The 22,122-nt window shown below is 44.6% G+C and overlaps 2 protein-coding genes across 4 annotated transcripts; one reads left to right on the forward strand and one right to left on the reverse strand.

Annotated features, from left to right (window-relative positions):
- Positions 1-1,080: 1,080 nt before the first annotated feature.
- Positions 1,081-6,660, reverse strand: LOC131213152 (DDB1- and CUL4-associated factor 7). 3 transcript variants are annotated; one of them, XM_058207129.1, is made up of 4 exons: positions 6,524-6,556; positions 5,976-6,233; positions 3,921-4,310; positions 1,081-3,841 (listed from the first exon to the last, which is right to left on the reverse strand). In XM_058207129.1, the coding sequence occupies exons 3-4, from the start codon at positions 4,109-4,111 to the stop codon at positions 2,998-3,000; spliced, it is 1,035 nt and encodes a 344-aa protein (XP_058063112.1). In that variant the 5' UTR covers positions 4,112-4,310; positions 5,976-6,233; positions 6,524-6,556; the 3' UTR covers positions 1,081-2,997. The 3 variants fall into 3 exon arrangements, with proteins under 3 accessions (XP_058063112.1, XP_058063110.1, XP_058063111.1); XM_058207127.1 differs by lacking the exon at positions 5,976-6,233 and having other exon boundaries at positions 6,524-6,660; XM_058207128.1 differs by lacking the exon at positions 6,524-6,556 and having other exon boundaries at positions 5,976-6,486.
- Positions 6,661-7,728: 1,068 nt separating this feature from the next.
- LOC131213584 (RING finger protein unkempt) lies at positions 7,729-21,761 on the forward strand. Its single transcript, XM_058207652.1, has 14 exons — positions 7,729-7,793; positions 8,010-8,219; positions 15,129-15,548; positions 15,610-15,812; positions 15,895-16,175; positions 16,264-16,596; positions 16,969-17,086; positions 17,161-17,292; positions 17,385-17,643; positions 17,736-17,820; positions 18,112-18,393; positions 18,495-18,662; positions 19,589-19,881; positions 21,627-21,761. Exons 1-13 carry the CDS (start codon positions 7,729-7,731, stop codon positions 19,781-19,783), a joined length of 2,751 nt encoding a protein of 916 aa, XP_058063635.1. The 3' UTR covers positions 19,784-19,881; positions 21,627-21,761.
- Positions 21,762-22,122: the final 361 nt, after the last annotated feature.

A 22,122-nucleotide genomic window follows, 5' to 3' on the forward strand; every position in this document is an offset into this window, starting at 1 on the left:
TCTCTCTCTCTCTCTCTCTCTCTCTCTCTCTCTCTCTCTCTCTCTCTGTCTCTCTTGTTTCCTCGTGCTAACTCCAAGCTGTTCCCGGCGGAGCAGTCGCTCTCTATCTCTCCCATAAACACACGCACGATCCAATTTTTGTTTCCCACGTTCATCTCCCTTCTTGTTTGGCTGATTTAATTTCAGTCCATTTGAGGCAGTTACTTTCAATTCGGAACGATCCTACAGCCGTTCAAACCAGCGTTGGTTTCACGAGATCGTTGGTTGAGATGCCTAGTTATGAGGATCTTCTGTTTCGGGCAGAAAACTGTTGTGCCTTGCGGTTGAAGCTCCTATCACGATGTGGTGTAACAGGCGCTATCGCGACCGTTCTCTTCCACGCATACTCACTGTTGCTCAGTCTAAACCACCACATCATTGCAGACCATGCCGAAAATGGCTTATCAACATCACATCCGACACTTAGATACAACACGTGAACCTCTTTGGAGTGTCGGCGCGTGTGTGCGGGGGCGCTTATCCTATCTTGCGTAGCCGGCACACTGGTTCAACGATGCCAACAGACTTTAATAAACGCATAGATAATACTAAAGATTTGCTTTCGTTCAAAATCATTAGCATTATCCCTCGCCTGCTGTAGCAAACCCCGAAAATGGCTAATTTTTTTTATCTTTCTCTTCCTATGCGCGTTCGTTCGATACTCAATTCCGCAAAAAACCGTAAAAATAAACCCAACATTCCTTTAATCATTTAATCATGTGGCACGCATTGCCCAATCATGTACCAAGAAATTCTTTATTCTAATTTTAAATCGGTCGTCTTTTGTGTTTTATGGTTACAACCATTACAATCTACTCTAGGACTTATTTTTACGCCCTCCACTTCTTTCGCTTGCTTCTTCCGTTATCTGGTAGATGCACATCTAATTTTTTGGGTTCCAGTCTAGTCGTCATCGGACTCTTCTTGCATGGCATAGCATTCGCTTTGGATGGCTAGCAACGTCGAACTCGGGCCGGAAACGGAAAACTAGACCAAGCATAGGATAAGGGCAAACCGGCCCAAATCGGATGCTTAACGCTTCTAGGAATCGCCTGAAAAAATGGAAGAAAGTTATTGCTCGCAAAGGCAATCACCTAATCCTACACCTACCGTGACAAACATACTTCTAATATAATAACTCTCCGAACGCGGCTAGAGAGGGCGAGAGGCATAGTTGTGCTCCTATTATTTTGACCTTATTTATTGAACACATTGCTTTTTGTAAGGTTCTGTTTTTATTAACATGTGAGATATTATTTCGTTCTGTTTAAATGTAAATTGGCATTGCGTTATTTTTAGTAAAATAAAAAAAAACAATGATGAATCGTTCGTCACCAATTATATGTAGATCTGAGAGGCATTCTGTACTACTTCTAAACAGGCATATTCAAAGATTTGCTAATGGATTATTGTGTGATTTTTGTTGCTACTAGTCACATTATTGAACATTTTTGTAATGAACTTAACTAAACTGAATTACAAATAATTTTTGCATTATTAATGTTAAGAACGCTTGCACGAAGGAGCTAATAAAATTAAACAACTATTGTTTTCTTCCTACGCAGCTACGGTCATTGCTTATCCGTAGGAAGTCAGATGCGAGGTTTGTCTAAACGTTTTGGCCGTTAGTTGTTTTTGGAATATCATAGTGTAGCGAAAGCAGCCCAGAGAGTAGTACAAACGACCACAACTGATAACGAAATGTTGCCGCTATTAAGTTTTGTGGGAAACCATCGGATGGATACAGTAAACGATTGGTACGGAGGTGTCGTTCTACACATGGGTTCAAAGTGAAGGAAAAGAAGTGAGCACATATGTGCGCACTTGATTGCACGTCCCTCACAGCGGGAAGAAAAACATTGATAAGAACACAAAGTTTTATGTGTTTCATTGTTGTTCTAGTGTTCATACATCACATACTGTATTCTAGTTGTGTCTATAAGTTTATATATTTTTTTAAATCTTAGATATACAATTGAATATTTTACAAAAATTAGCGGCACGTATGAAGTCCTAACGCCTTTTCTAGAAGCTACGATAATGGGATATTTAAACCTGTCACGATTTCGAGCGATCGGGTATAGGGGCTTATAAATTCAGCCGATGACCTATGCACTCTTTAGTAGCATATACTGTGGATGGCGAAAATAGCTTTAGCTCCTAAACATTTGAATAATATGTGAAAATATGAGCACATCTTCGTTTTGAATGGCTCTTTAGAGACGTTAAATATTGGATTGAGGTTCCAATGCCCAGTCCACACGCACACAGTGACATTAATGACGTCTCCGAGAGACGTCACTTACGCAGATATCGCATCGGTATCGTAGCGTGTGGACCGGGCATAAGACTAAAATGTGGACGATGAAATGACGTTAAGATGTAATCTAGTAGACTGGTGCGGCCATTTGCGCCCATAGATCAATTTGAGCACGGCGAAAATAACCTTAGTTTAAGTTCCAAGCTTGAAGTTTTCAGTTTTCACGCCAATTTCCTTCGTTTTGCTCGGTAATAATGCTAGAGAACATTATTTTAATTTTTGAACATTAATAACGTGATATAAATCTTTTGTGTTCTAGAACTAAAGTTATTTTCGCCATCCACTGTAAATCCCGATCTAATTGAGTACGAGTGAGCAACCACTCGCCCAGCGTCACCTTCTACCTTTGCTCATGCACTCATGCTCATGAACCTGTTGCACCATCCATCCCATAGGGACCATTCAATATACATTATACTCGCAATCGAAACATTACTTAATGTTTGTCCTTCAGCCTGCTTCCAATCGGTGCCAGTCTTTGAAACCCGTGAATAGTGTTGGTGGTGGCTGTGCGCGGACCTGCGGAAACGCCATACATGGCGTCAGCTCACTTACTCTCTTTCTTGTCGTTGTGTTAGCGCTGCTTACTCTTTCGTCCGGTAGTGCAGTCTTCGATACTCTCCTCACACGCTTCCTACTTAAACGCGCAGTATTTCGCATGCCGTCTTGTAACAGATTGCTATCCAGTCGGGCTGCGTGGCTCCCCACTGTATTTGATTGACTTCGCCTTCGGCTGCCGTGTACGCCAGTATTGGATCTTCGATGGGACGGGGCATCTGCTGTATGTCCCAGATCAGAGCCTGGTGATCATCGCCTGCCGTGCAGATGTGACAAGAGCTGTGTGGGGCCCAGGCAATACCGTTTACGCACGCTCGGTGGTTGCTGAGTCGTGCAACAGGTGTGCATGGGACGCGTACGTCAAGTATTATTACTTCGCAACTATCCATCGCGACTGTTGCTAGATAGTTTGGATCCTGTTTGTTCCACGCCAAACGCAGAAGCGGGGTGTGTGCAGGATCCTCGTAGATGATTGTTGAGTGCTCGAGGTGGCGTAAATCAAACATCCGGACGCTGCCATCGGCACCGACAGAAGCGAACATATCGCGACCGCCACCAGCACGCGAGAAAGCAATGTCGTACACTTCCTTGTCGTGTGCGATCAGCTGCGTCTTGACATGACCGGAAACGAGATTAACGCGCCCTAGCGGCTGGCCTGTCTCGAGGCCCCAAATCGTGCAGGTGGTGTCGATCGACGAAGTTCCGACCAGATTGAGATCGACTTCGTTCCAGTCGAACGAGGTGAGTGGGGCACAAAAGTCGCTGTTCTTGTTGTTGTTTAGCACGCACTCAAGTCGTGTGTCTGGTTCTCCCGCGCGCCATAGCCGTAAGTAATCGCCACTCGTTGCCAACAGATCCGGATAGACACCTTTCGAATCAGGAATCCACATAATTTTCGTTGTGGGGTATGGGTGGTCGAAGGTACTGCGGAAGATCGGGTGAAAAGATTAGACCAGCGAACCGTCGCAACACTTCGTTCCACTGAAAATGAAGAGCAGCATACCTTTTAGCGCTGAACTCGCTCGTATCCTCGTCTAAACTGATGATTTGGACCTTGTTATTGTACTCCTCGACGAAGCTGCCGAGGGCAAGTCGAAACCGCTTGTCTGGTCGCACGGACCAGTTCATCGAGTACAGTGGCCATGGAGCAAGATATTTGTAGATTTCCTTACGCTTTCCCGTAGTTCCAGACATTTCGCTTCCGATCAACGGTAGGATGCTGGCTCGGTAAATGGGTGTTGATGGCTTCGTTTGGGCGTTTGGGTTTTTTGCAAACGAAATTGACTCCTGTTCTGGCAACACTATTGTGGACGTGTTGGTGGCGGCACCCAAATGTTTAGAAATGCTGGTTCTCCGCGTCGGCTTACAATCCTTACCGTCGTCGCTAACGTTGCTAGAAAGGCGAATGATTTGTCTCAGATGATCCATTTGCGAAGGATAGTGTTAAGTAATGCTTTTCTCTATTCTTCCCAGTAAAAGCAAAACGAGAATGCAAATAGCACAGCACGCTCGAGTGTTTTGTATCGGCGACGAGTGTTACTACTGAAGACACCTTACTTCGGTCAAAGCACTGGCTCGACAGCGTTGCCGTTTCCAATGTGGTACGATGGGCCCGCTCAAAGCTGGTTCAATTAAATTTCGTCTTTAATCGAACGGTAGCAAACAAAACAGATGATTGCTACATTCGCGCTTCGTTGATGCTCACGCAAACCTCGACTATTTATATCGGAACAGCGACCGAGAGCCGGTTTTCGCGTTGATGAATCGGTCGTAACGGAAGAGCTAGGTACGCTGTTGAGCGCGGAGTGCAACAGTCGCAGTGAGCTGTCGGCAAATAGTTCGCGCGGATAGTGAGAATACTACTTTACTACTATAAATTTAAAAGAAAGTCGGACATGCTGTTCGTCCAGACACCTATAACTCAAAAACGGCTAAACCGATTTTGCTGAAAATTGATGGGCAGGTAGCTTAGAACACAAGGAAACTTTTAGAATATTTTTTATACTCCGACTGCGTCACAATTAAGTGCAAAAAGTATTTTTAATTCTTCATACTGAGACAGAATATCTCACGGTGACCTCATGCGCCAGACAGAGAGCGAAACAGCGAGAAATTGTTAAGCGAGTCGTTACCCAGTGAACAAATTCCGTCCTCTCACTATGAATTCGACAGTGAGTGACAATGAGACTCAGTGAGCTGCGAGCTGGCCCTCCCTCGTCCTCATCGCAGGCAGAGGGGGCTCGAGCTCAGCCGTCTCAGCCTTTCTCCGCCGCGTCGCAACGGGAAGCGGGAAGGGAAGCCGATCGTGTACGTCACCGGGAATCCCGATGGTCTGAAAAGGATGAGTAACGGGAAATGAAAAGGGAAGCTGATCGTTCGAAACGGAAAAATAACGGAAGGCGGAAAGAGAAGCCGATGGGACGTCATCTGGAAGTCCAATCCTCTGAAACGCCGGATAGTGGAGAAATGAGGATGAACTGAGGCGTGGCGAAGCGCGCCGGGAACTGCTAGTACTACTATAAACGATAATGGGTATTAACATTAGAACGGAAAAAAGCGAAGTGAAACTTTCGTAACATCATACAAGTTGTAACAGAGCCGGAGGACAAAAACTCTAAAGACATCGCAAAAATCGCCGAGTAACACCCACACATTCGTAAGGCGGTGCATGTCGCCAAAAGTAAAGCTTTTAGATGTGTAAATACACCAGATGCAATGCAAATGTAATTGGTTGAAAAATTAGGCTAAACAAGAAAACATTTCTAGCGCGTTACAATCACGTCAACCGTATAGGACAAAAGTTTGTTCACAAAGCCTGTATTTTCAGCCCGTCGTTACATTGTGACATCGGCGAATGAGTCATTTCGAATATCTTACTGTGCCTTTGTGCTTGGCTTGGATCATTATTCGAAAAATCTCAAGTGTACATGCGAAATGCCTGTTGGAGTTGCAGCCCAGCATTTTTTTTTCTCTTCCTCTGTTATATACCAACTGGTACTTAGCGCTTGAAGCAGAACGTTTCATGAGCTCATGACATTATCTATAAGTAACAATTTACCGGAATATTCTAGGTTATTCAAAACCAGTAGAACCACCTAATGAGCATCGTCAGTATCCGGCAGCTACAACCGGTGGGCGGTTACCGCTCTCCGTATGATTTGGACGTGTTGAAGAGCTTATAGCGCATCGTTCGAGAGGCCTCGTTCCTACCCCTTTGCACAGCGAAAAAATGAAGCACTGAAGGTAAAATTCCACGCTCCGGGATCATCTCCTTGTTCCCAGTCGTTTGCAGGCACGATCCTTGTCTGTTAGGAAGCTAAAGCCACTTTTCGCATGGCATTGTGGAAAATCAGTGACAGAAACGGTGTGGGTTTTGTTTTGATCACATTGCCAGTGGACGGGAAGGCATTTTGCCGGTGGTTGAGTGCAGAGACAGCTTCACTTCAGTTCATGCAAAGCAAGTGGATGTTGATTGGACTAACGTGTGGTGTGGTCACAGGGCGGCAAAGAAAAACCATTTGTCGCAGCCGGAGGACAAACTAACTGAAGCACGTTTTTTCGTACATCGCGACGTTTCACTTTCTATTGATTAATACAAAATTTTACCTTTTCGTCCCAACGCCACGGCCAGCCGACAGCAACGAATTGTAAGCTTTGTGATTGCTGTACTTTGAGCCACTTTAGGACGGTCGCCGTTGTGATTGAGTGTAGTGAGTTCCAGTTTCTTTCTTTCTCTTTCCTTTATTCAGCAGCGAACGTCCGAACAGTAATGTGCGACAACCGCTCACAACTTGCTCGGATCAAGGTAGAGCAAGCAGGACGACGCCATTTGCACGAAGCATTCGATTCGTTCAACAGCGTGACAAAGGCCTCTATAATAATATACAACAACAACAGCAACAGCGTGTACAGCCAGTTGGCGGTACAAGCGGAAGGATTGTGGAGAAGCCTTTTTCTCCATCGACTCCACGGAAAAGGCACAAAGTCAGAACATTCGAGGCCAATTCGAATTCGTTTTGCTGGCAGAAGTGGGTGGTCGAGACTGATGTTTGCCTACACGGGATAATGGGCTTTTGAATGTGCGAGGTGAGTTCGCTCTCTCGTAGCGCCCTCTATCGCTCCGTTTACGAAGCTAAAGAATGCTTCACCAAACGCCCTTCAGGAGCGCTTCGGCTGGGCTAAGGTTAAGGTTCGGCTGGGTAAAGAATTTTATCTCCTCTGACAGTCAATTTTGTTTTAGACATACCATGGCCTTTGGTGACATTGGTTCATTGTGGTGTCCGATAAACGGACCGAAAAAATAAGTTTTCTAACGAATCCTGCCCGCACAAACGGGGCCGTCCTACTGTTCGTGCAGTGCACTGCACACGATTTCGAACAGTGCTGTCGGCGAAAGTCACACTGAGCAAACTGGTCTAAAGCGTCAGTCAGTGGTCTAAAGCGTCAGTAATTAATTACGCAACAAAGTTTTCGGATCGCTCATGCCGTCTCGCTCCGGCGGATGGGCAGCGAACGGGTTGCGTTTGGCTTGTCAGTTAGATCGTGATCGCAGTACCGTGCGTGCGTAGTGGAAGCGTGAAAAGCGTTCGTTTCGGATGTTGTTGTTGTGTTATTATAGAGACTTTGAGCACGGGGCTTTATTCGTCTCTTAAGCGTTCGTTTCGGAGAGGAACGCACAGTGCGTGTGGAAAACTAAAGACGCAATTTTGTTGTGCTCCGCGCGCGCGCTGGCTACCATGGGCCAGCGCTAGTCTCTCTCGTCCTATCCCGTACGTCGAACTCGAGCAGAAGCGAAGAAAACAAATCGTAAAATGGCGTCGGCCGACCCAGCGAAGTCATTGTTTACAACGCAAACGGAAAAGCCTAACCATTACACGTAAGTAGGGTATTGGCGTCCCTGCCGCCACATGACTGGCTTGGCGCCAGGCGCCAGCAGCAGTGGGCGCTGTACTCGGACGCGCTCGGTGCTCCTCCAGTGCAGGCCCCGCAAGGCCAGGTAGATCGCTATGCACCGTTCGACGCTCACTGATATGCGTGGTTATGCTTCTTTATGATTTCTTCGGCCGTGCTACGTCGTGGCGGATACTGCCAGTTATCTGAAGGAATTTCGCGTCGAGCAGTGCCCATCGTTCCTGCAGCACAAATGCAATCAACATCGGCCGTTCGTGTGCTTCAACTGGCACTTCATGAACCAGCGGCGCCGTCGGCCCGTGCGGAGACGCGACGGCTCGTTTAACTACAGTGCAGACAACTACTGTCCGAAGTACGACGAAACGACCGGAATCTGCCCGGATGGCGACGAGTAAGTACGGACCTTCCCGGGGGAGCGGGCGACGGTGTCAATCGGTTCTGTTGTGCGTTCTCCACTACGTCCGAAGGGCGCATATCGAAGGTGCACTTTTGGAGCAGGTTTCGGGTTTTGCTTTGTTCCACTGTGCATTACATTGTGTGTGGTTCCGTTCGCGCTTCAGTGGCAACGCAGTAGTAACAGAAATGTGGACCACGCGCAATGCAACACGCATACGTTCGAAAGTCTCTTCAGTGGAATCGATAGGTGTGAGCCGTAGACTCAGTTTGCTGTCGTTGGTGCGTTGTTGTTACTTTCAGAGTTGAGGCATGATTTTGAGTTCGCAGCACTTCTTTCATCTCTTCCCGTTTTCTGTCGCGAATCCAGCAACCCGTTCGTCTATATTTATGCGTGCCAGCGGCAACCCTCTCCCCGCCTACAACCCGAGTTATGTTGCTATATAAAAATGTTCCTCATCAAAGTATAAATCGCGCCAAGCGCTCTTTGTGGTGGTGCTGCTGGCACTTTGGTGCTTGTGGTGTCAGGCGGTGGTTGTGTTTGGCATGCGCTGGATATTTTCCACACTGCCAACTGCGAACTACGGAAAACAGGAATTCGGTTTCCTGGAACACTGCCCGGCATTCCGGACAGTCCTTTAGATTTACGCACCCGCTTACTTTTACATCTTTGCACCATGAAAACAAGAAAAAAAAAGAAGAAAGAAAGAGAGTAAGCAAGCGAGAGAGAGAGAGAGAGAGAGAGAGAGAGAGAGAGAAAGAGAAAGAGAGAGAAAGAGAGAGCGCGAGGACGCAGTGATGGCGAAGTGCATCATCCAGCTTGTTGCAAAACGGCTTAACCATTGTTTTGGAACTGCTGCTGTCGGAAGAGTGGCACAACAAAGAAACCTGGTAGAAAGGTCATTGGGACGGGGCGCTAATGTGCGCATCCTGGGCGCTGTGTTGCCTGGTTTCAAAATCATTGCTGACTAATGTTGCACGCTGCTGTTCCTTCAATTACTCTACTCGGTGATTGTATTTGCATTTATGGGACATTGCTCAGTGCAGACATTGCTTGTTGCAACCCTGGGTTTTGGTTGCCATACCGAATCATTTTGTTAAATTCTATATTGTCGTTGTCAATAATATACAGGTTCACAAAAAATCGGCAGAACACAGGCGCAAATGCGACTCCCCGGGATAGTATGTTTTTATTTTGAATACTATCAATCATTAGCATTACCCCTTAAACCGTGGTGGACATTTTCATCACCACTTTCCTGATGTTCGGTTTTGCTATATTATTTTTGGGTTTTTGAGAAGCGCCGTTGTGTCGTGTTGCTCCGTGCGTCCGGGAGATATCTCCAGCCCCCGCTAATGCGATGCATATGGGCGAGCATAACACCATCTGCGATGGTACCAGAAACGGTGCAGAATCCCTTAGGAGGGAACAGCAGTGGCGACGAAGGTGGTGTGTGATTTGGTTTGATGGTCATCTTTGGCTGGTCGCGGTGGTTGCGGTATGTCATCGCCATCTTGAATGTTTCATAATCTTTGTTTTGGACGAGCGGGCGAATGCGTTTTCGGAGTTCGGAGTACGATGTGTGCGTGTGTATTGTGTTGCGCCGCTCTTTCCAGTGTCCGTGTGCGTGCTTCTGTGTAGCAGCAGCGTGCCGCGAGGAGACGATTGAAAGCAACGCCATTCGTATATGCGCGTGCGTGGAACAAAATAAATGGAAAGGGAATCGGGAAACCACATTGAAAAGCGGGCCAAAACGGTGCAATCCGTTCTTCGCGTTTGTTTTCTCTTTTTAAGGAGGATACACGAAGCGAAATATGGCAGAAGGTTACATTTCGGATGCACAATTGCTACTATTTGTGTGTACAATACTTGAGAATAAAAGTTTCGTCAAGTAAGTTGATAGGAGGGGATTGGGGTCTATATTTAATTCCATAAAACAGATAAAAAATGATTCAAAACCGCTTGCCAGGGATACCATTACACCAGTCAAGTGTCTGTGAGTGACCGCGGTCGGGGAGTAGACGTGTCTCTCCCGGTGCAGATTGGTCTGTTGCCAGCTTGGCATCTGATTGCTCTCCCATAGGGAGACAACGGATGTAAAGTTGATTTCCGGCAAGGGAAGAAAGTTCTTCCCATAGGAGATGGAAGAAGCGTCATGCTCGAAATTTCTTAAATGATAGTAGCAACAACAAGAACATTACATCAATAAACCGAACTGTTTACTTCCGCCCCTTTCTTTCTCTATCGGTGCTGGATCAAGAAAACTAAAGTCGTTCACCCATTCGTCATCTGTCGAACAGTAGTGATAGGCTTGCAAAACAATGAAACATTGCGAGATGAATTGATGCAACTAAAAAAATTAAGGTTTTTTTTTTTAAATTTACTTGTTTTGCAATTATTTTTGGCATTATTTTTGGGAGAAGCCTTCGTCCGGAAGCGAAGCAAAGTATAAAAATATATTTACACACACTCGATGGATGCTGGGTAGCTGGAAAGGAAAGGAGAAACACAGGATGGTCGAGAGCGGTTTCACTTTGGTTGAATTCATGTAACTTTAGCAACAACCAACACACAAATGAAATCCTTGTCTATTTTTACTGCGGTTGCTGTTGCGGTTGCATCTATCCTTGACCATGTTTTTCCGATCTTCCAAGTAAAACAGGATTAAATGAGTTATTTTATTGGCTCGTGTGTTACACAACATCGCAACGCACGAATTAATTATGTCTTTTAGCTTGTGTTGTAATCAACGTCCTGCATGCCACCACCGCATTTTGGTTACATTCAGTCCGGGCGCTATCTAGTTGTACCAAGACAAACCATGTAAACAAGACAACGTAAAACTTACTTGGTATATTACAAACAGGCTATCGTTTTGCGGAGCATCATTTTATAAAATAGGGTGGATGCTGACAGCCATCGTCATGCAATCCAGCTCCAGTGGCGGAGTGTAAACACAATATAGCTGTAAGGTGCTGTTGCTTCTTGCCTCAATCAACAAAAATCATCAAGCAATACCAAACTACACCATCAACCCTGGAGCGGCATCAATCAACCACAACTACAAGTTTTAGCCGCGCGACGTCAACCTTTCGACGACGTTTTCGACGAAGCTTCAATTGCAGAGTGTTTTAACAAGTTAACATTATTACAAGGCAAAGGTTCAAGTTTGAACAAATTTCGTACGACAAGCTCAGAAACATTTGCTTTAACTTAAAAAACAAGGCCGGAATAGGAAAAGTAAACGCTCAAGTACTGCAGGACAGTTTCTGTGTGGTTGGGCAGATGCTTCTTTCGGTGATTAACCAATTTCTGGAGAACGGTATTTTCCCGGCCTCATGGAAAGTCGACAGTTATCCCTATTCCAAAAGTGACTGGTGCTACTAATGCGCCCCATTAAGTTGCTCAATATTCTTGAAAAGGTTTTGGAATTTGTTGTGAAAGATCAGCTGATACAATATCTGGACGGGAATAAGTTGCTTGTCAGGGAGCAGTTGGGATATCGAGCAGGACATTCCTGTGAATCTGCACTAAACCTGGTCCTTGCCAAATGAAAGGGTTTCATGGAGAGGAAACAACCGACTATTGCTGTCTTCTTGGATTTTAAGCGAGCGTTTGAGACGATATCGAGACCTTTGCTACTGGAAACTATAAAAAGGTTCAGTGTTATGCGTACTGAGCTAAAATGGTTTGCCGATTATTTACAAAACAGAACACAAAGGACAGTTTTCGGGAGCCTCTGTTCGGACTCCATTGATAACACCCTTGGGGTGCCGCAAGGCAGTGTTCTTGGGCCACTGTTATTTATCTATATATAAAAAAATGGTTGTTTGTCTGTCTGTGCGTACCGCTTTTTCTCTAACTGCGAGGACACACGATGCGTAACGTAACAAGTTTGACGTTAACGATTAATGCCAAACTGTTTACGCCTCGGCCAAAACATATACGTTTTGACAGAAGCGCAGCAGTTTGGCGTTAATTGTTAACGTCAAACTTGTTACGTTACGCATCGTGTGTCCCCGCAGTAAAACTACTGAACCAATCTGCGTGAAATTTTGCACAGCGTAGTATTGTCATCCCGGATTGTGAATAGGAAAGTTTGACCCTCCCACACTTCCGGGAAGGGGGGCTCCCATACAAACGTAACGTAACGTAACGTCCCATACGTAACGTCTTATACGTAACACCCCATTCCAACCTTTTTGGAGCAAATCGAACAAAGTTCGGGGGTTTAGGGGGTAAGTAAGCGGGGGTTTTAGGGGTGGGGAAATGTTCTGGTGAATGCTCGAAACCCCTACCCGCTTTACAAAGGAGGGCTTCCATACAAAATCTAAGCTCATTTCAGTTAAACTTGGTTAGTTTTCAAGCAATTTGAGCCAAATTCAGCTGGTGCGAGTTTTGACATGTATCCAACGGGAAGCGGGAAGGGAAGCCGATTGGACGTCATCTGGAAGTCCGATCCTCTGAAACGACGGATAAATGAGAATGAAATGAGGCGTGGCGAAGCTTGCCGAGACCTGCTAGTTATGTATATAAATGACATGAAAAGTACTTTAAAATATTGTGATATCAATCTTTTCGCAGATGACACAGTGTTATTTGTCTCTAAAAAAGACATAAAACAGACTGAGACACTAATGAATAGCGATTTGCTGGCTTTAGATGGCTGGTTGAAGTATAAAAAGTTGGCTTTGAATGTCAAGAAAACCAAGTACATGATCTTGTCAGCAAAGTCAACTGACATCCGGCTGTCTATTGTCATCAAACAGAAACCTATCGATAGAATTTCAGAGATGAAATATCTGGTAGTAGTGTTGGATGATAGAATGAAGTTTGGACCACACATGGATTATATTATCTCAAAAGTGGCAAAGAAGTGTGGAGCGATCTGTAGGTTGAACAGCAATCTAATTTTTTTGCGAAAGTTCAATTATACAAGTCAATAGTGTCACCCCACTTTGATTTTTGTGCCTCCATTTTATTCCTTGGAAACCAAACACAGCTTCAAAGGTTGCAGAGGCTGCAGAACAGAATTATGAGGTTAATTTTGGGTTGTAGTCGATACACTTCATCTATTATCATGCTAGATATTTTACAGTGGATGTCAGTTAGGCAGAGAATCGCATATCAAACGGCAATTTTTGTATATCAAATTTTGAAAGTGATTGTGCCATTGTATTTGGGAGAAAGGATAGTCGTGGGGTCAAACGATCATCGCTACTGCACTCGCAGAGCAGGAGATCCGAGATTACCAAACTATGGGCCCAATTATGAAACTCGAATCGAGTACTCGAACGTTCATCCGAGTTCATTTTGCTATCGCGGCAGTCGATCGACTTTCCGTACGGAAAGTATGAACTTTCCACAACGGGAGCTTTCAACTGGATGAACTGTTTTGTCGTGCGCAACACGAAGCAGTTGAGACACTGTGACGATCACAGGAAATTGTGGTGGAGCATGGAAACTATATAGAATAAAACTACTAAATAGGACATACCGACCTTTTATGAAACTCGAATCGAGTACTCGAACGTTCATCCGAGTTTATTTTGCTATAGCTTTCTCTTTTTGCCTTCTCTCTTGCTGTATTCTGCTTTCTCTGTTACTGTGATCACTCGATCGTTCGAGTTCTCGATTCGAGTTTCATAATAGGGGGGATAGTGTGCTGAGACCCAAGTGCGTTGGGGCACTCAGCACACCTCCAGATCGGTCTCCGCTAGACACGAGGGACGAAGTCAAATGAGGAACTCGTTAGAGTATAAAAGACTTAACTGTAGAGCCGCCAAAGCGGCAGTACGAAAATTACACTTAAACTGAACGCACCATCAGACGTGCGGAATAAAGGAATAATTAGTTCGGACACAACATGGCGATCCTGTCAGGAGCCAGTCACTTCACTTCAATACCAGGAGCAGCGGTGGTGCGGACGGCTGGGAATGCTGCAAGACGCCAAGGAAGAGTTCGTACAGCTTTCTCCAACGGGATCATGAGACTCTTTCAGAGACTTTGCCCAAAGGAGATGTAGACTCTTTCAGGGTTTGAACTTCATTTTGGGCCCTTGCCGACGACCCATAGTCGCAGACTCCTCAGAGTCAGGGCTCGATTTTAGCTCAAACTGGAGTCACTTTATTTCTAAACCCTTGCCGACTAAACATAGTCGCCGACTCCCTCAGAGTCGGGGTTTACCTTTTACTTCCAACCTCCCTGCCAGTGGAAGTTCTTCGAAAAGGCCAGTGTTTGCATTGCCCAGGTACCCTGCGGGACGAAACTGGCACTAGGCTTAAGAATTAAATTCAAATTTAAATTTAAGCTTAATTTAAGGTAGTATCGTAGAAAGAGGCTAAGGTTAGTTACTAACCAACCGAAGAAGGCTCTGCCCCCGCTAAGAAATCAGCTGCAAAAGAGACCGCTCCATCCAAGAAGTAAGGCGCCGGGCCTCAATCCGCTAGAAGAAAACATCCGTTCAGGAAACATCAATCAAACATCAATAGTCCTTTTCAAGACTAAAATTTTTCTCTCCATTGGAGCCCTAGTCGACACAGTCGCCAGCTCTTTTCAGAGGCGGGGCATCCGAACTTCTCAAAGAATCTCTTCTTTTTAACCCCACTAACAATCCTTAGCTATTGACCCACTCAGAGTCAGTTTCCTATATAACAATCCTACCTTCTACCGGAGGAAGTCTCTCGGAAAGGCCAGCGTCACTGTTCCCTGGCACCGTGCGAGGCAAATCAGGTAGTTGGCTTCTGTAGTTAGAAAGAGGCAAATATCGGCTATTACTGCCAAACGCCTCTATAATTCAAAAAAAAAAAAAACTTAAAATGAACGCACCATCAGACGTGCGGAATAAAGGAAGAATTAGTTCGGACACAACAAAATGACCTACGGGTTTTTATCCTTTCGTTTCAGTTGTCCGTTCTTACATCGAACGGCGGGTGACACGGAGCGCCGCTACCATTTACGCTACTACAAAACATGTATGTGCGTGCACGACACGGATGCTCGTGGATACTGTGTGAAAAACGGCCATCACTGTGCGTTCGCCCACGGTATCCACGACCAGCGGCCACCTGTGTACGACATTAAGGAGCTAGAAGCACTTCAAAATGCGGAGGTCACCGGTGAAGGTCTGAATGGGCCCAACGTGCTCGACAAGGAGCGAAACCTTATGAACGAGGATCCGAAGTGGCAGGACACGAACTACGTTTTGGCGCATTACAAGACGGAACCGTGCAAGCGACCACCGCGATTATGTCGGCAGGGCTACGCTTGCCCACAGTTTCACAACAGCAAGGACAAACGCCGAAGTCCACGGAAATACAAGTATAGGTGCGTTTGTTGCTTTGGTCTAGCTCGAGCAAGCTAACTGTTGTGTCGTTTTTCATTGTAGATCGACACCTTGCCCAAACGTAAAGCACGGTGAAGAGTGGGGCGAACCGTCCAATTGTGAGGCCGGTGACAACTGTCAATACTGTCACACCCGTACTGAGCAGCAATTCCATCCGGAAATCTACAAGTCGACCAAGTGTAACGATGTCCAGCAGGCGGGATATTGTCCGCGCTCGGTGTTTTGTGCATTTGCGCACGTAGAACGTAAGTATATCTAGTGTTCAACTACTTTGGCAACTTTCTGCCACTTTCGCACCTCTTCTTCGCTTCCTACTGTCCTTACTAGCGTACGTGGTGACGGAGGAAATGAGCCGAGAACTGGACTCACAAGCACTGGCACTGAGTGATATGTTGTCGTCGGTTTTGCCGCCAAATGATGGTAGTGGAAATGGAGGAAATGGCAGTGCTGCGGGTGGCAGTAATGTTGCGGGTGGTGGTGGTGGAGGCGGGGGCCCAGGTTCTGTACTCGGTGGCTTGGTGGTTACTGGTGGAACCGGAGCCGGGCCTTCTTCAATAACGGGCGGTCCCATTGGATCAGGCGTTAAGAAAGACGTACACGAACTAGTGGTGAGTCATGCTGCGCGAAATGTTCAAGGAATGCTCGTGTCGGTTTTTTGATGCCAAGAACTGTTTGGAGTGTGTTGACTCGCGTCAGAATTTGTCGTACTTCCAGCTGTTGCAGAATGGCAGCGCGGAAAGTAGCGAATCCGCGAGTACGAGTAGCCTCGGATCGAATCACAGCTCCCATAATAAGGCCCCTGGTTCACAACTGCAGCAGCAGAAAAATAATAGCAGCAACAATGGTGTGAACCTTCTCGGTAATGGGCACGTCGGTGCTGGCAATGCCGGCAATCCGCTTTGTGGACTCGGATTGCTCAGTAATGGCGGCAGCGTTGGCGGTGCGAACGGTGGCGCGAATTGTGCGACTGGTGGCAATGCCAGCTCCCTGCTGTCAAACATCGATTTCAACTCTGACTTACCCAAACAGGTACGTTGGTTAACCGATATTAAGGGAATATTCTTACTTCTTCATGGGTATATCGCAAGATCAAATTTTTATTATGAGGTGGCGATCTCGCTTTATTGATTTCGAATCTGGATATCAGAATGTAAGAAATAGATCATTTTCGTGGTAATTTCGTATCGTTCACGCCCTGTTACTTGTATGATATCCTGGGCCACACGAGAGGAACACGAACTAAGTGTTGTCAGTAGCGATATACGCACTAGTGTAAATGTTACATTTTGTTTAATTATACAGGGTTTACATACACAGAGCATAGTTAAAAATGTTCTTTGAAATATTTTTGAGACTAAGTTTACGGTTGAAATAATAACTGAATATATGCTTAACGTTTAGATAGTAGCAATCGAGAGTGATCTAACCCTGAATCCGATGGAGCGCGAACAGCGTAAACGAATGTGTTTAACATTCAGTCACCTGCGCAATATAGGATCTCCTTTGGATGGCGGTATGTGTAAGTATTTCGTATAATATTCGTTTTGTTGGTCGTAAATTTACGTATCAGACTTTGTCGTTTTGAATCACTAGATGAACTGAGTCGGCGAGATACGATGCACGCCCTGGACAGTCAGATGTCTGGTCTAACATCATCTGGCTTGTTAGCTAGCAGTTCCGCTCCGGTAAACATTCCTGGCTCACCAATAAGCAACTCGATTTCCGGTAATGATTGGGCCGGTAGTGTATGGGTTGGATTTGGAGAACTCTATTAATGCCTGCTGACGTTTCATGTTTATTCACTGTTTAATTTATAGGCATTCTTCAGGGCACGTCGGCACCGGTTAACATTCCTGGCAGCTCGCTCGGCCACAACTTTAGTCCTTCGTCGCACTCGAATTTATTTAGTTTGAACGATCCGTTCATCGCACATCACATTGGTAGTGGTTCGGCGCCGAAGCTGGGCAATAGTACCAGCAACTCTTACAACCACAACCACGCAGATAACCTATTCTTCCAATCACACATAATTTCACCAGTACTAGGTGCCGGCCTTTCTGCTAGTCCTGAAATTAGGTTAGTGGTTGGTTGTTTGGTTTGTGTTCTAGTGGTGTTTCCCCGTGAAATTGAGCTAAATGTTTTTTTTTCATTTTTTATTTTTTTTATAGAAGAATTTCGGAACTAAATCCTTTAGACAGTGAGCTAGATAGCAATACAACAAATATATTGTTCGCTGAGAGTCAGCACCATCAAGTGCAACAAACGCATCAGCAGCAACATCAGCAAGCACAACAGCAGTTGCAACACCAATTGCAACATCAGGCAGCTGTTGCTGCCGCTGTAGTTGCGCAAAGTCAAAATTGTCGAACAGACAAGCAATCAATAGTTCCACATCCCTATCCACATCCAATGTCGCCGTTTGTTACTGCTGCAAAAGCTGCACAACAACAGCAACAGGTACAGCAGCAGCAACAGCAACAGGTACAGCAGCAGCAACAGCAACAACAACAACAGCAACAACAACAGCAACATCAACAACAGCAGCAACAACAGCAGCAACAGCAACAACAACAACAACAGCAGCAGCAGCAGCAGCAGCAGCAGCAGCAGCAGCAACAACAACAGCAACAGCAGCAACAGCAGCAACAACAGCAACAACAGCAACAACAGCAGCAACAGAAGCAGCAACTACAACAACAGCAACAACCACAGCAGCAACAGCCACAGCAGCAGCAGCAACAGATGCTCAATTGGGAGGAGCACGTTCTCCAGGCAACGAACGCTTGCGAAGCGTGGAAGGCGCAAATGGAAGAAAGCAATCGGAAGGTAGCATTACAGAGCAAACCTACAACATAACTTTACAAAGATACAAATAACTATCTGTCTTTTTTGTTCTCTATTTTCTTATTTTTTGTTAATGGTAATAGACGGCCATAGCGGAGCAGCAGCGCGATGAGGCATTGTCCCACGTCAAGGCATTAAAAGAAAAGTTAGGACAGTTGAGTATCGGTGGCGGTGTCGGCGGTAGTAACCTCAACAATTACAGAGCGACCGATTTACGTGGTATGCCGTTACCGAAGTTAAAAAGCATTCAGGTAGGTAAGCAATGAATGTCACAATAGTAGAAAGTTTTGCGTTTTTGAATTTATTTTAATAGAAATATGTTTAGATTTTCATGGCGTAAATAGGAAGATTTTTCTAAGCGTAAGCTCATTGTATTTTTAGGATACAGCCTAGACATCACTATCTTTCTTATGTGCCTATTTACTATTTGGAACTGAATGTTTCCGTATTTTTAACAAGTATTTTGAATAATTGTGTATAATGGCGATTTGTCCGTTTGATTGTTCGTAATTTTTGAACGTTACGTACTTACGAACGTACTCTGGGAGTACTAATTTCTCGACTATCCGGCGTTTCAGAGGATCGGACTTCCAAATGTTGCCCGATCGGCTTCCCTTCCCGCCTCCCATTATTCCTCCGTTTCGGACGATCGGCCTCCCTTTTCATTTCCCGCTACTAATCCTTTTCAGACAATCGGGATTCCCGGTGACGTACACGATCGGCTTCCCTTCCCGTTGGATGCATGTCAAAACTCGCACCAGCTGAATTTGGTTCAAATTGATAAAAAACCATCCGAGTTTATTGGGATTTTTGTATAGGAGCTCTCCTTTGTAAAGAGGGGAAGAGTTTCAAACATTCGCCAGAACATTTCCCCACCCCTAAAACCCTCACCTATCGAATTTGGTTCGATTTGCTCGAAAACGTTGGAATGGGACGTTACGTATGGGACGTTACGTTACGTTACGTTTGTATGGGAGCCCCCCCTCCCCGGAGGTGTGGGACGGTCAAACTTTCCTTTTCACAATCCGTTCAGGGTTCAGTTGGTTCAGTAGTTTTGGAGAAAAAGCGGTACACACAGACAGTCAGAGAGACAAACATTCATTTTTATATATAGGTAAAGGTTTCAACAACTCTTTATGCTCTTCTAACCGGTCTCGTACATGTTTCTTATCCACAGGCAAAGCTTCGGGCGGAGATAGAAGAGGTGGAAAAAGTATTATATCTCGAGACAGCCACTAAGTGCATGAAGTGTGAGGAAAACAACCGATCGGTTACGTTAGTTCCGTGTAATCATTATGTTCTGTGCGATGTGTGTGCAACAACGCAGCGCGAGTGTCCGTATTGCCAGACACCAATATCATCACAAACGTAAACGAGTTGAAGTGGCTAAAGTGGTCCTCTACAGAAGTTAAGAAACAATGCACAATGTTTCAAGTGTAACTATAATAGCAACGTGCCACTCTGGTTATGGTAAGAAAATCGCACAGTCAAAAAACCTCTACAGTGAATAAGCGTACTCATCACAATAGTCATCACGAGGAAAGACGCTGAAAATAATTTTTAGTTTTAATCTATTTTGCCAGTTTTTAACGTTTTTCATATGCATCGCTATATATGGATATCATCAATGATAAACAGTATTCACGAACAATACCAAGAAGCTCATTCTTCTGTTCTTCTATTTAATATACCCTTTTCGTTTGTAAATTCCTAGTGGTTTTTTATCGCTAATTATAGTGTTATAAATAATTTCCAAGCAGATTGTTAGAATTATTTTTTGTTTTTTCTTTCGTAACCGGGGGGGGGGGGGGCTACATGAGGCGTAACGTAATGTTTTTGACATTACAGATTAATGCCAAACTGCTGCGCCTCTTTCAAAACGTTTACGGGTCGGCCGAGGCGTAAACTCGAGCGTAAATACTTTTTGCATACGTTTGGCTTACAAACAGACGATAATTTAAGTTCTTATTTGCTGGTATAGCAACAAAATCTAAAAAAAACAGAAAAAAATATATTGAGAAATAAATTTATTTCTCTTCGATTTCTGTTTCTCGGACAAAAAAAACGAACGAAAACACGTTTGACATTTCGTTTTTATATTTTTGCTGCCAAACGAAGCGTAAACGATTAAACATTACAAATTAATTTTACGCTAGTTTTTACGCCTCATGTAGCCCCCCCAGTAACACTTTCATCTCCCAAAACTAATTCCTTTTAAATTACACTCCCAAACCAGCTATACTGTATACTGTGTAGTTGGGGGTAGCAAAACCTTGGTACTAGAATAGTGTATGGCGATCTTCTGTAACTCTGATTTTTTCGCTTGATGAATTCTTTGGACTCATATCGAGCCGCCTGTCACGCCATAGGGTCAACCATACGCCCAACGGGTTGAGAAGCTTGTAAACCGAAACTTGGATATTCGTTAAATATGTCACGATTCTGTGCAGTGTGTTTAGGGGTAATAGGTACAGAAGAGCCTATAGTGTCCTTCAAGAAGCGTCGGATGCAATCCCATTCCTAAGAAGCAATTTGGGATTTTTAGTTTTATTTACTGACAAATCTCTAAAAGATTTAATAAAAACTCGCATCATGATAATAAAATTCAAATAGATATATAACATAAAAAATTGCAAATTTATGCAAATTGCATAAAATCCTTTCAGTACACCCTAGATTACGGTTAAAGAAATACGTTTCACAAGAGCTAATCGCTGCTATCAGAAGATGAAAACTTACTTGAAGAAGTCAGTTGTTCTCTAGCATCGCCATATCTTGTCTTTATAAAGTTTGGGCGATATCTAGTGGAGGCTGTTCTGTTCGTTAAAGCCTCGTGAAACGTTTATTTACTGTTATGTTAACGGAAAGAGCATCAACTTAGCGTATTGCATTCATGTTCAGGGTTCGAACTGACGTCTTTTGCATAAATTAGCTACATTTCCAAAATTATGCCCCGCAAGTATCGATTGACATACATCTGCAGCTTTTGGGGGTTTTCCGTTGATGTACACCACTTTTCACTAGCCTATAATGATGCAGAGCACATATTGGTTTTGAAAATTCTGTTCTTGGTACGACAACATGTTTAAATGCACACTCATTACAGAATAAAAAAGAGGGATAAAATAGCACCGCTTATTTACATTCACTTCACTTCATCTTACCCAATCTCTACCTTTTTTAATTCATTTATTCCTTTTTTCTTTTTTTGATAGACCGTTTTCGGCTACGTGCTGCTGCCGGCGACTTTTTTAAATATACGACGTACGGATTTGATCGATGACCGTTTTGACGTACAATTGACGTTCAAAGAAACCCTTCGGACGCAATTTGGCTTTTATATATAACTAGCAGACACGGCGAACTTTGTTCCGCCCAAAAGGCAATGGCCCCCGGTGATAAGCAGTTGATAACGCTCGTCGCATTTGTATAATTATTATTATTTAACAAAATATGTACTTGTTTATTTCTATTTTACGCTCGTCGATTTGGCGCTGTCAACAGAGCCGTTTCACGGGCAATTGTTGATGTTGGACGTTTCGCATCCTTCTTGCACTACTGTTTTGTAGGGAAAGATTTGACCGTCTTGGTCGCGGCATTCTTACGCCTCGACCACAGTATGAGTTTTCTCTACAGGTTTTTTGATATGCTAGCGTCCACACTAGAAGCTTTTGCGCGAAAAATTCCGTAAGCTCCAATGAGTGAAATGAC

This window comes from Anopheles bellator, chromosome X (genome assembly GCF_943735745.2).
Source record: "Anopheles bellator chromosome X, idAnoBellAS_SP24_06.2, whole genome shotgun sequence".
Lineage (NCBI taxonomy): Eukaryota > Metazoa > Arthropoda > Insecta > Diptera > Culicidae > Anopheles > Anopheles bellator.

Coding starts and splice junctions, on each gene's coding strand:
- LOC131213584 (XM_058207652.1), top strand. CDS start 7,729: ATGGCGTCGGCCGACCCAGCGAAGTCATTGTTTACAACGCAAACGGAA. Junction 7,794..8,009: donor GAAAAGCCTAACCATTACAC/GTAAGTAGGGTA, acceptor GGATACTGCCAG/TTATCTGAAGGAATTTCGCG. Junction 15,549..15,609: donor CCACGGAAATACAAGTATAG/GTGCGTTTGTTG, acceptor TTTTCATTGTAG/ATCGACACCTTGCCCAAACG.
- LOC131213152 (XM_058207127.1), bottom strand. CDS start 4,111: ATGTCTGGAACTACGGGAAAGCGTAAGGAAATCTACAAATATCTTGCT. Junction 3,842..3,920: donor AGCGAGTTCAGCGCTAAAAG/GTATGCTGCTCT, acceptor GATCTTCCGCAG/TACCTTCGACCACCCATACC.